This window comes from Ranitomeya imitator, chromosome 6 (genome assembly GCF_032444005.1).
Source record: "Ranitomeya imitator isolate aRanImi1 chromosome 6, aRanImi1.pri, whole genome shotgun sequence".
Taxonomy (NCBI): Eukaryota; Metazoa; Chordata; class Amphibia; order Anura; family Dendrobatidae; genus Ranitomeya; species Ranitomeya imitator.
Window position 1 is genome coordinate 525476972 of NC_091287.1, and position 14415 is coordinate 525491386.

Here is a 14415-nt window from a genome sequence, read left to right on the forward strand (position 1 = left end):
CTGCTTGGAGATGGTCTTATAACTTTTACCTTTAACATGTTTGTCTATTATTTTCTTTCTAATCTCCTGAGACAACTCTTTCCTTCGCTTCCTCTGGTCCATGCTGAGTGTGATACTCAGATACCAAGAGCTATGGAGGGTTACCAATAATAAAACTTAGCTTTTAATAGACAAATCTAAAATATAAGAACCCAATAAACAAACACAAATACATATATACAGTGCTCAAAATAACCAGTGCTCAAAGAATAAAAGAATGGAACAGTCTCACCATTCAGGACGGACACATCAATATGGTCAATACTTCAGCCGGTGAGGCGATGGAGAGTCATTGTCCAGGGGAAAGTCAGTAGGTTAGGGCACAAAAATACTATCTACCCTGAAACCCCTGTGTAACTCCTGTCCTTACAAGGACAGGCCCCAAATGGACCCTGCTATGGACAACCACCAAATTTATGTATGTGGACAAATAAACTTCTTCTCCCTACGCGTTTCATCACCGATGTAGGAGACTCATCAGGGGAGTATAAATATATGTGCTCATAGGCACAAAAGTCCAAGCGAGAACAATACAACGTCCGTTTATCAAAGTTCAACACGGGTCCCGCAGTGGCTGAGTACCCATCAGCAAGGTATGGCTGTCTGTGTTTGCAGTCCAAGGTGTATCCTACATCGGTGATGAAACGCGTAGGGAGAAGAAGTTTATTTGTCCACATGCATAAATTTGGTGGTTGTCCATAGCAGGGTCCATTTGGGGCCTGTCCTTGTAAGGACAGGAGTTACACAGTGGTTTCAGGGTAGATAGTATTTTTGTGCCCTAACCTACTGACTTTCCCCTGGACAATGACTCTCCATCGCCTCACCGGCTGAAGTATTGACCATATTGATGTGTCCGTCCTGAATGGTGAGACTGTTCCATTCTTTTATTCTTTGAGCACTGGTTATTTTGAGCACTGTATATATGTATTTGTGTTTGTTTATTGGGTTCTTATATTTTAGATTTGTCTATTAAAAGCTAAGTTTTATTATTGGTAACCCTCCATAGCTCTTGGTATCTGTTTCCCCCAGAGGGCGTCATATAGTGTGGATTTGTCTACACTATTGCTTTTTTGAGTGTGATACTCACCATGTCACCACACAGCACAGTGAGTATCCGTAGCCCTATATACAGGCCAGTCACTGATTCCAGGAGTGTAGACCCCTGTGATGCTCGTTAGTGGACATACCGTGATTAACATGTCCATTTTGTCACATTATTTTCAGGGGAACCATCATTTCTGTCCAGGCCTATTTCATGAGTTTTATAATTTTTAAAATTCTGTGGAAGCATGGTTGAAAAGCAACGTCTGACTTTCATTTGTTCATTTTCATAGATCTTTTATTTATTATTAATTTTGTCAGATTCAAGTTATTTCTCTGATCATTGTGGGTTTTTCTGTCATTAAATGAGGGGGACCAACAATTTTGACCACGAGTGTATATTTATAAAAAGGTTAACGTTTAAATCACCCCGCCTTTTTCCCAATTAGGTAATAAAGAAATAAAAAAGAACATACCGTAGTTGGTATCTTCATTTCCATAAAAGTCTGATCTATCAATATCTAAAATGATTTATCTATCAGTTATACCCAGAAAAACCTGTAAGATTGGCATTTTTCTTTTGGGTGGGGAGTGTGTGACAATTTCCCCCAAAAAAATCCAACAAAAAATAATAAAAATATCACATGTACCCTAAAATAGTATCAATAAATTCTACAACTCGCCACAAAAAAAAACAAGTCATCGCACCGCTCCAGCAACAGAAAAATAAAAATGCTGCAGGTCACAGAAGATTAGAATACAAACCAATTTTGAAAAATAAAATAAAAGGCAAAAACCAACATAAATAATAAAAAAAAAATCCATAATTTAGAGATTATCGCAATCCTACTGATCGGGAGAATCATGTGGTCAGGTCACTTTAACGGCATAATAAATACCGTAATAACAAAACCCCAAAACATAAAAAAAAAAAAACATTGCCCATTTCTTTAAATGTTAAATACTTGGCTGAGAGGTTTTAATTAAAACCAAGAATCCACAAGAGACACAATTACATCTTCTTAATGACTAAATAACAAGAATCTCATGCTAAAAAAAAAATAGAAAACTTTAAAAAAAAAACCAAAAGATAAAAAAAAAAAAAAAGAATTTCCTCGAGGTTGTGAGCACAAGTGATTTATGCTTGCTCTTGCTACTTGGATTAAAACTACAGTGCTAAGTTACCGTGAATGGCCTCCGTGTGGTTGGGGACTATTTTATTAAAAAAAAAAAATGTGGCCACATGGAGAGAACGGAATATTTTAGCAATATTAATCTAACTCATGCTGCTTCCTCTCCGGAGCCTCTGGTATTATGAAGTAGGTCAAGGTAATTACTAATGCAGCAATGTTTACCTCTGCTTTATAATAAAAGTGTCATATGCCAAGGACTGACGGCGAAAACAGTCCCTGAAAGGTAAAGTAATGGCGAACATGGCACGCGAAACGCTTCTGTCTGCCAGGACGCATTTTAAAGTCTATGGCGTGCTCAGGAATTTTTAATATCATATATTGCAAAAATGTCTTACGGGAATGGTTATGATGGTCCGACTGGCTGGAGGCCTTCATGGCCTTATACAGGAAATTGCACTGACATGTAGGATGCTTTCTTGCCCCTCATTTACATTCCGAATGGTTGTGTCTTTTATTGCTGTTGTGTTTATATATCAGCAGGCGTTTTCTAACAGGTAATCTAATACAACGGTTTCATCTCTACGATACCCAAGTAAGGAATGAACCAGACACTCAATTTTACAGGAGGAGAAATTAGACCAAGTTGGAGCAGACAAAGCCCCAGATAAAGCCGGTATCCCCAGACAAAGCTATTGGCGAAACGATCAAGTGTCCTTCAGTGTGTATATCCCCCTTTACGTGATATTCTTTACTTTTTATATTATCCGCGTATTCCTTGTTCTCCATGACTTTGATTTTGTGGCCTTTTTTGGGCATTTTTTTTTTAAATACAATGATCCAATATACTCTTATATATTTCTTGCTGCACTCGCACTTTACTACTCGTTGTTAGGAAATGGAAATGCCAGTGTCTGCTTTACAACAAATATATGGTCTTACTATATGCTTTGTTGGATCCGTTTATGTGCCTGAGTAACTGTTTTTCACATCATGTAATTATCTTCTTTTTGTACATTTATTAGATAAACATTACTTATGTCCAGTACTTTTTGGGCATTTTCCTCATAGTTTTTTCTGGTACTTTTGTGCTGTGTGTATACTGCTGTATGTAGCTTTGGTCGTTGTAGTTATGATAAAGTTTCCACAAAAAGACTCTGAACCTTAGCAGTAAAGAGAAACTTGGAACAGAAACATGATCCGGCAGTCACAGGTATAATCAGTAGATCCAAACAGTAACAGAGGGCAATGAAGCCAAGAATATGGACATGAACGGGGCCATAAGAGGTGCTGAGGTAGCCGTAACACCTGGGCGTAGGCATGTTAAAAAAAAATATTGTCAGATAAGCCTAAGGCCTCAGGAACGGTGATCTAGCAGAGACGGCAATGTGGTCAAACGAGTCGAGTAAATATTAAGTTGAAATGCAGAGTGGACTTCAACAGGTCTAACTAGGGAATAAACACCTATAACGGGTACTGAGGACGGTGTAGCACATGTAATTCGGATTGGTAAGGAGCCAAAGGGCATCTATGCTAGTCCCACGAGGTGAGCACATTACACCTGGTAGCTCACGGATTTTGAGAAGAAACAGTTAATAGGAAGATGAAAAGAAGTCCTCCACCGATCACTTCCTTCCATTCCAGAAAAAAAATGTAAAGCGTGCAACCAACGATATATCATACGTGCTCCAATTTCCAATCAGATGACCCAAGTTTGCTTTCAGCATAAGGTTTTCCCTTGGGGTTCAAAGATACAGTTGTGGCCAAAAGTATTGACGACACCCCTGCAATTCTGTCAGATAATACTCAGCTTCTTCCTGAAAATGATTGCAAACACAAATTCTTTGTTATTATTATCTTCATTTAATTTGTCTTAAATGAAAAAAAACACAAAAAGAATTGTCCTAAAGCCAAATTGGATATAATTCCACACCAAACATAAAAAAGGGGGTGGACAGAAGTATTGGCACCGTTCGAAAAATCATGTGATGCTTCTCTAATTTGTGTAATTAACAGCACCTGTAACTTACCTGTGGCACCTAACAGGTGTTGGCAATAACTAAATCACCCTTGAAGCCAGTTGACATGGATTAAAGTTGACTCAACCGCTATCCTGTGTCCTTGTGTGTACCACATTGAGCATGGAGAAAAGAAAGAAGACCAAAGAACTGTCTGAGGACTTGAGAAACCAAATTGTGAGGAAGCATGAGCAATCTCAAGGCTACAAGTCCATCTCCAAAGACCTGAATGTTCCTGTGTCTACCGTGCGCAGTGTCATCAAGAAGTGTAAAGCCCATGGCACTGTGGCTAACCTCCCTAGATGCGGACGGAAAAGAAAAATTGACAAGAGATTTCAACGCAAGATTGTGCGGATGTTGGATAAAGAACCTCGACTAACATCCAAACAAGTTCAAGCTGCCCTGCAGTCCGAGGGTACAACAGTGTCAACCCATACTATCCGTAGGCGTCTGAATGAAAAGGGACTGTATGGTAGGAGACCCAGGAAGACCCCACTTCTTACCCCGAGACATAAAAAAGCCAGGCTGGAGTCTGTCAAAACTTACCTGAAAAAGCCTAAAACGTTTTGGAAGAGTGTTCTCTGGTCAGATGAGACAAAAGTAGAGCTTTTTGGGCAAAGGCATCAACATAGAGTTTACAGGAGAAAAAAAAGAGGCATTCAAAGAAAAGAACACGGTCCCTACAGTCAAACATGGTGGGGGTTCCCTGATGTTTTGGGGTTGCTTTGCTGCCTCTGGCACTGGACTGCTTGACCGTGTGCATGGCATTCTGAAGTCTGAAGACTACCAACAAATTTTGCAGCATAATGTAGGGCCCAGTGTGAGAAAGCTGGGTCTCCCTCAGAGGTCATGGGTCTTCCAGCAGGACAATGACCCAAAACACACTTCAAAAAGCACTAGAAAAAGGTTTGAGAGAAAGCACTGGAGACTTCTAAGGTGGCCAGCAATGAGTCCAGACCTGAATCCCATAGAACACCTGTGGAGAGATCTAAAAATGGCAGTTTGGAGAAGGCACCCTTCAAATATCAGGGACCTGGAGCAGTTTGCCAAAGAAGAATGGTCTAAAATTCCAGCAGAACATTGTAAGAAACTCATTGATGGTTACCGGAAGCGGTTGGTCGCAGTTATTTTGGCTAAAGGTTGTGCAACCAAGTATTAGGCTGAGGGTGCCAATACTTTTGTCTGGCCCATTTTTGGAGTTTTGTGTGAAATGATCAATGTTTTGCTTTTTGCTTCATTCTCTTTTGTGTTTTTTTCATTTAAGACAAATTAAATGAAGATAATAATACCAAAGTATTTGTAATTATTTTCAGGAAGAAAATGAGTATTATCTGACAGAATTGCAGGGGTGTCAATACTTTTGGCCACAACGGTAGGCCTTTATGATCTGGGGTTACTTTTCTGGAACTGTTATTAGGGTTTCTCTGAGGGCACTTTTGAAAACATTCTTGCGTGACAGCAACTTCTGTCCATATGCTTATATGGAAATATGGATGTCACATCCTCAGGACCCATCTATTAAATAAATTATTTAATTACATGGTTAGGAACACACTGGGCCATATTAAGTGTTAAGGGGGAACAGAAAGGGCATTATCACTCTATAAGGGACACTTGGAGCAAATTTATTTTATGTTACGCCAGCCACTCGCACATCTTCTAAGCACCGCCCCACTCACCGCGTGTTTCGCTCTACTCCACTTAGTACCTGATCATCGCTTTGAGCTGCCTAGTGCCATCTTCCAGCTCGGCGATTCCACCCTCCATTCCTCACCTGAACTTAGGTTCTTAGTAGTTCTGTCTCCAGTTCCTGTATTGGCGTATTCCTGTTTTATCTCATCTGTTATCGACCCGGCTTGCCTTCTCGTTTATCCTGATCTATCCGCTCCTGACCTTGACTACACGAGTTCTGAACCTGTACTGCCTGCTCCGACCTTGGACTGTCTGACCTGGCTTTCGTCTTGCCCAGCTGTACCCAAGTCTCTGACCCTATGATCAGCTGCAGACCTGGGGACTGCCCTGGAATGGTACCTGTGTCTATTGGCTGGCCAACCTATTCTCACCACCAAAGGCTCTAGTAAAGACCCAATAGAAACCTAGTCATGCCCTTCCAGAGTAAGCCCGGCCCATGGTGCAGTGGGTCCACACCTACCACTGTTATATTTTATAAGGATGTACTCAGGACAATGTCGCTTTTTAAAGGGGCTCTGAAGGGCAGTATTACTTCACAAGGGGCCACTTGGGGCATTATTACTTGGGAAAAGGATATTAAAAGGTCATTATTACTTTATAAGGGGTACCCAGTGCATTGCGACGTTAAAAGGGGGAAGTCGGGCATAAGTACTTTATGAGGGGGATTTGAGGCATTACAATTTTATAAGAGGGCAATTGGGACATTAATACTTTATAAGAGGGTACTTAGGGCATTTTAACTTTGGACTTCTATGCAATGTGGCTCTGGAGGTATGAAAAGATGGGGACCCCTGCTGTGGACAGTAAAATAGGGTGTCGAATGCTCACATCACTGCTGACGCCAATCATTGAGTTCAGCCGCTTGGATGAAATGGATGATAACAACCACTGAGCTCAATTACTGACTGCAGCGGTGATGTGAGCTGTCGAAGGAGAGCAGCGCTGGAGTTATTTTACTTGACAGGCAACATTTGGGGTCCACTTTTCTAAAAGTGCCCCACACACCACCTATCAGAATATGCAATAAATAGCTGTAATAAGAAAGTCGCCAAAAATGTGACAACTCATTTTTTTAACCCAGAAATGATAGTAGTCGTCACTCCCCTTTCCCCACTTGTATCTACAGTTCATTACTCAGCAGGTGCGGGGGAGGCGATAACAAAGGTATAACACCTATGCTCCATCCCGAGGTACGATGGGTGTGATGATCTCTTTGTAATAGATTTACCTGTTCTCTGGATCAGGAACGGTCAGGTTCCTCGTCACAAAACACATCTTGAGTGGAATGGTTTTCTTGTCTCCATAACTGGGCAGAGAGAGAGGCGATGGCGGACACTTCGATGAGTTACCGAGCCGCGGAGATTCTGGAGGAGGAGTCTCCCATCCGATCTCAGACACCGGGGAACCCTTCTTGACGTAAGGCGTGGCCTCTCGCATATACTTCACTGCAAAAAGTCATAAAACACCACGATTACTCCACCTCATCCATCAGCTGCAGCGCCCATCCACACTACCAGTTTACAAGCTACGTAAGGCCTTTTCTTGTCTTCCCGGCCGCGACCAACTTCAAAGCGCTCGTCTCATCCACTGTATATTATGTATTCTGCATTTAATAAGTGAGACATCTTGCAATAAGATCAAAAGGAACAAAGAATTAGTGATGGAGACCGTGAGAGGCAAAAGTGAGGATCCTCGAGAGCGGAGGCGGTGCGTAATGTCAGGTCACCGTGCATCACAATAACGAGGAACATTGTCAGCATCCGTCAATCTACATAGCAAAGATATACTCTAGATTTCATAGGTAGATGCCATTTATGGCTACACCATTATTGCAGTTCTTGCCAAAAAATGCAGCAAAAATGCAACGTGTTGAACATAGAATAAGTGTTTTAACCACAGGTGTGACCCTGCACGACGTTATGCTCCATGACTGACGCGTCTCGGTATCTTGGACGGTGCTATATCTCGCGGCATTTATCACACTTGTTGTTTGCACAAGATTCAATTCTGATCATATAAAATCCTCATTTAACGATGACCTCAGTGAATTAAAACAAAAGAATCCATTTTTCATTTACTGTAGACAAGAAGACGGACTTGCCAAAAAAACTGAGTGCGGAATTATCTCTTGTTCCACAGAACATCCATTGTCTCCATTGTCTGATGTCTGGATGACATTTTCGAGACCAGACGTCACATTGCTTATTGATTGGCCTCTGGAAAGATTTAAGATGATCATTAAAGGGGTCGGTCCAGGAAAACGCATTGAGGACCAATCTTTACAGTGAGAATAGGCAAATGCTCTACTGCACCTGGAAAAACATTGAGCAGGTCACAATGTTCTTTTTAGATCTAAGCCCGGACTCTACAAATAAAAAACTTTTCTCTAAAATATTCTACTCTTCCCTTGAGAGTTATGCCCTAATGCAGTGTTCCCCAAGTTCGGTCCTCAAGAGCCACCAACAGGTCATGTTTTCAGGATTTCCTTAGTATTGCACAGGTGATGGAATTATTGCCTGTGCAGGTGATGCAATTATCACCTGTGCAATACTAAGGAAATACTAAAAACATGACCTGTTGGTGGCTCTTGAGGACCGGACTTGGGGAACACTGCCCTAATGCATAGCATAGAACATAAGGTACCTGATCTCAACACTATTTACCTGCACCGAACAAAACCATAACAGATCCCACTGCCATTCAGCAGACCTCAAATTTTTCCACTACTAGCACCAGACCCCAGCACCCATCGACAAAACGAATCACCTTTCAACAGACCAACATGGTCTCAGAACTACTAGAGTTTAGCAACATTTTCAAAATTATTATGATCAGGGGGCGAATATTGTATTTGCCGAACACAGCAGAATGTCATTGGAGTCAATGGGAGTAGAAGTGACCGAATATGTTCGGAACCGATCATCAAACATAAATTCGGCACGAATAGGGTAACAATATGTCACGGATATGGCAAATTAGGGTTCGTCAAACAATTCCGAACATATTAGCTCAACTCTAATCCGAACCTTTCAACAAATCCTATCATCCTTCCACAAAATCCAACTCCCATCAATAAATCCTAGCACCCATCCGAAGACTCTAGCGCCCTTAAATTACACTGAGCACCCTTCAGTAAACCCCAGATGATCTCAGCATAAAGTAGGAAACCCTTAACACCCACAAAAAAACAACCGCCCATCGGCAGATTCCAAGTAAATCTCAGTGGCATTCAAAACATTCCAGCAAATCCCACCAACCTAGCACCAAATCCAACACCCATTAGCAAAACCCGGAATTTTCAGAGGACCCCAGTACCCTTAAAAAAAACTAAAAAAACAAACAAAACCCCACCATTCAGCAGACACTAGATAATTTCCCCACCATTCATCAAACTCCAACAACCATAAAAAAAACAAGCACCATTCAGTGAAGTTCTGGAAGGCTCTTAATACCTGAGGGGGGACAACAGCAAAAGGTCCTACCTGACCACCCCCTTTTATTGTGTTTTTTCTTAAAAAAAAAAGAAAAAAATGAAATCCTCTTGGAAACAAGATAGATGGTTGTTTTAGGTGTCATTTTGGGTTGGCAGAGCAAGGGGGTCCTTGGACTTGGTGGAAAATTGTGGTGTGGGGTTGTATATCAAGTAGAAGGCGCCAACTAATTGTGTTTGGAATTTGATAATGGCCTGGTGGAGTTTTGTCACTCTTCAGGGTGGGGACCCTAGGGAGTTGGTGTCGTGGAGAAGGTTTTCCTGCCATGGAGGTGCCCCCCCGAGCAGGTGGTTGCGGATGGAGATAAAGCCAGAAGATTTCAATATTTAGATACCAACAGTCCTTTGGAGCTCCAAGAACCTCCTTCAACCTAAATTGATTATTGATTGTTATGTTTGTTAAAATAAAAGCTGACTTGGCCAATTTAACACAAAACAATGGGTCTGTTTTATTTGAGGAATAACAGAATTCAATTGGGTGTTTGATAGCCGGTGGTTGAAGGACGGCCTCTACAATACTCGAGTCATGGATTTATCACAGCCATTTACCGTCACAACCACTATAGTATTGACGAGTCTGCAGTTTAGGGAATCAGCAAGGATGGACCACCTCATTGAGGAGAACCCACTGCAGAATGTAGAATTGTGCATCTGAACAGTGCAACCTATGAGCAATAGAAAAATGTCCTATCCTGGGAGTCAGGGAAGTTTCCCATTTTCCAAGAGTTTTGTAGAAAGTAATACTGCGAGCAAAATGTAAATAATTCTATGATTAATAGAACGACCGCAATATAGTCTATGGAGAGTCGATATGACCAATAGTGATGAGCGAACGTGCTGGGAGGGATAAGGTGTTAGAGCATGCTCGGGTGCTAACTGAGTGTCTTCGGCATTCTCAAAAAATATGTTTGGGTCCCCGCGGCTGCATGTCTTTCGGCTGATCGACAGCCTCAACACATGCGGGGTTGGATACCTGTTTGTTAGGCAGTCCAAGTATGTGTTGCGGCTGTCGATTAGCCGCAAGACATGTGGCCGCTAGGACCATATTTTTCGAGCATGACGAAGACACTCGGTTAGCACCCAAGCATGATCAGATAACACCTTATTCCAGCACGTTTGCTCATCACTAATCACCAATTAATAGTGCAAGGAAAACATGTGAAGAAAGGGAAGCCAACCTCTAGACAGACACTCAGGATCAAGTCTGAGTTTTGATGAAGGGTGGTTAGGCTGACTCATACCGTAGATCGGTGGGGGTCCAACCATCGTGTGAGGCAACGATCTACAGAATGGGTCACTTTAGAATGGAGAAGTAGTGCGCATGCTCGACCGCCACTCCATTTATTCTTTAAGGGGCTGCCAAGCTCTGTGCTCAGCTTTATTCGACGTCCCCTTAGACCAGTGTTCCCAAAGTCCGGTCCTCAAGAGCCACCAACAGGTCATGTTTTGAGGATTTCCTTAGTATTGCACAGGACATTGAATGCTTGCTTGTCTAGATGATGCAATTATCACCTGGGCAATACTAAGGAAATCCTCAAAACATGACCTGTTGGTGGCTCTTGAGGACCGGACTTGGAGAACACTGCCTTAGACAATGAATAGATCGTTGTTTGGGGGTCTGATCTGCCGGTCCACTCCATGACGGGGATAACAGTGCTCCATCAGTGATAAAATTCCCCATTTTTGCCAATTGGTGGTTCAGGAGGTCCGAGACACCCCTCGATCAATAAGTTTTCACCTATTCTATGAAATAGTTGATAACTTTCTTTGGACCCCTCTTTTGACTAAACATGTTACTCTATAGGGCGTGTTTTATGCTATACGTGTTTGTGTGAGAACATACTAAATTTGTATGAAAAAAATGGGTTCCTTCATGAAATTTACAGAAAGGCAAAGATGGACACCTCTCTATCCAAAATATTGATTTATCTACTGTATAGTTTGATTTAAAAAAATTAAAACAACTAAATGTACTAGAATGCAATGGGGAAAAATTGGAATCAATGCGCCTTTTGCAATATAGACACATCCGTTGACTTTTCAAGGGATTGAATACTTTTGCAAGCTACTGATAAAAAAAATCCTTACCATGGGGTTAACGATAACGACCCTAAATGCGTAACTCGCTACAAAAAAAGTCCAGATGGAGACGTATTACAGGAAAGCAAAACTATGTCTCAGTTTTTATATTTCTAAAAAAAGTAAAAAGTTTCAGCATTTCCCTCAAAATAAAAAAAAAAAATCCCAGTAAATCTGCTCAGCTTCCTAATTAATTGTTAAAATTAGAGCAGAGGACGCATTACTGGGCAGCTTTCCTATCAGGTGTCCAGGCTGCCCACTATTGATCATATTATTCATTTATATTTCTACTAGTGATGTATGAATCCTTTTTTTTAATAATTAGTATTTTTTTTATTATTATTTTTAAATTATTATTCATTATTATTTTTTATTTTGTGGTATATGATATTGCTTTACAGCTTCTTGCAGCACTTTGCTTTTCTCTGCTGCTGCAAACCATTAGCTCGTTTTTTTTTTTTTCCGCAAGGTACGACCCTGATAAAAGCGAGAGTTTAGGATTGTTCGGTCTCAGAAGTAAACTTTCTGTGATTACGTGGACTTCGGGTCACGGAGACACAATCCATGGCAGCGTTAGGCTGGCGCTGAATGGCGCTCCGCACAATCAGCTTATTCTTCTAGCAGAGAGCCAATTATAAATGGAAGAGAGTTGGCATGACATTACAAAGCCTCCCGAAGAATAAACACAGCGTAATTACCAGGAGGAGAAGTGCTACGTGTCCCCTCATTGTGTCACCGCAGTGCACCGCGCCGAATCAGAGGCTCCTCCGTAAACCGGCAGACGTGTCAGAATTACTATATACCTGTGTACACTGCATACTGGAATCCAAACCCACTCCATAGGTAGCTGACATGTGACATGGCGGCTGCCGAGAGACTACAAGTCCCAGCATATCATGCAGGCCAAATCCGTGACAGCAGCAGACATTATCTCCAGCTGGTGTCTAATATAGAGTACCAGTAACAAAGAGGAGAAAATAAGGTGTCACTTTCCATAAAGGGAAACAAGAGCGCTAAAAGGTTTATGTGTCATGGTTACACTTTGCGGATTGTTGCAGTATTATAGTAGTTATATTCTTATACATAGGGGGCAGTATTATAGTAGTTATATTCTTATACATAGGGGGCAGTATTATAGTAGTTATATTCTTGTACATATGAGCAGTATTATAGTAGTTATATTCTTGTACATAGGGGCAGTATTATAGTAGTTATATTCTTGTACATAGGAGCAGTATTATAGTAGTTATATTCTTGTACATAGGGGCAGTATTATAGTAGTTATATTCTTGTACATAGGAGCAGTATTATAGTAGTTATATTCTTGTACATAGAAGCAGTATTATAGTAGTTATATTCTTGTACATAGGGGCAGTATTATAGTAGTTATATTCTTGTACATAGGAGCAGTATTATAGTAGTTATATTCCTGTACATAGGAGCAGTATTATAGTAGGTATATTCTTGTACATAGGAGCAGTATTATAGTAGTTATATTCTTGTACATAGGAGCAGTATTATAGTAGTTATATTCTTGTACATAGGATCAGTATTATAGTAGGTATATTCTTGTACATAGGAGCAGTATTATAGTAGGTATATTCTTGTACATAGGAGCAGTATTATAGTAGTTATATTCTTGTACATAGGAGCAGTATTATAGTAGTTATATTCTTGTACATAGGAGCAGTATTATAGTAGTTATATTCTTGTACATAGGAGCAGTATTATAGTAGTTATATTCTTGTACATAGGAGCAGTATTATAGTAGTTATATTCTTGTACATAGGGGCAGTATTATAGTAGTTATATTCTTGTACATAGGAGCAGTATTATAGTAGTTATATTCCTGTACATAGGAGCAGTATTATAGTAGGTATATTCTTGTACATAGGAGCAGTATTATAGTAGTTATATTCTTGTACATAGGAGCAGTATTATAGTAGTTATATTCTTGTACATAGGATCAGTATTATAGTAGGTATATTTTTGTACATAGGAGCAGTATTATAGTAGGTATATTCTTGTACATAGGAGCAGTATTATAGTAGTTATATTCTTGTACATAGGGGCAGTATTATAGTAGTTATATTCCTGTACATAGGAGCAGTATTATAGTAGTTATATTCTTGTACATAGGAGCAGTATTATAGTAGTTATATTCCTGTACGTAGGAGCAGTATTATAGTAGGTATATTCTTGTACGTAGGAGCAGTATTATAGTAGTTATATTCTTGTACATAGGAGCAGTATTATAGTAGTTATATTCTTGTACATAGGGGGCAGTATTATAGTAGTTATATCCTTGTACATAGGACCAGTATTATAGTAGTTATATTCTTGTACATAGGAGCAGTATTATAGTAGTTATATTCCTGTACATAGGGGCAGTATTATAGTAGATATATTCCTGTACATAGGAGCAGTATTATAGTAGTTATATTCCTGTACATAGGGGCAGTATTATAGTAGTTATATTCCTGTACATAGGAGGCAGTATTCTAGTAGTTATATTCCTGTACATAGGAGGCAGTATTCTAGTAGTTATATTCTTGTACATAGGGGCAGTATTATAGTAGTTATATTCTTGTACATATGAGCAGTATTATAGTAGTTATATTCTTGTACATAGGGGCAGTATTATAGTAATTATATTCTTGTACATAGGTAGCAGTATTATAGTAGTTATATTCTTGTACATAGGGAGCAGTATTATAGTAGTTATATTCTTGTACATAGGAGCAGTATTATAGTAGTTATATTCTTGTACATAGGGAGCAGTATTATAGTAGTTATATTCTTGTACATAGGGGCAGTATTATAGTTGTTATATCCTTGTACATAGGGAGCAGTATTATAGTAGTTATATTCTTGTACATAGGGAGCAGTATTATAGTTGTTATATCCTTGTACATAGGGAGCAGTA

At 40.1% G+C, this 14415-nt stretch overlaps 1 protein-coding gene across 2 annotated transcripts in view; it reads right to left on the reverse strand.

Moving 5' to 3' along the window:
• The window catches only part of SNTB1 (syntrophin beta 1), a 212255-nt gene that overhangs the window by 124291 nt on the left and 73549 nt on the right, over positions 1-14415 (reverse strand). For both annotated transcript variants that reach the window (XR_011314129.1, XM_069731841.1), the window contains exon 2: positions 7149-7365. Coding sequence is in view for 1 of the 2 variants with exons in the window: in XM_069731841.1 (XP_069587942.1) it covers positions 7149-7365 (217 nt within the window). In the remaining variant the exon portion in view is untranslated. The remainder of the gene's footprint in view (positions 1-7148; positions 7366-14415) is intronic.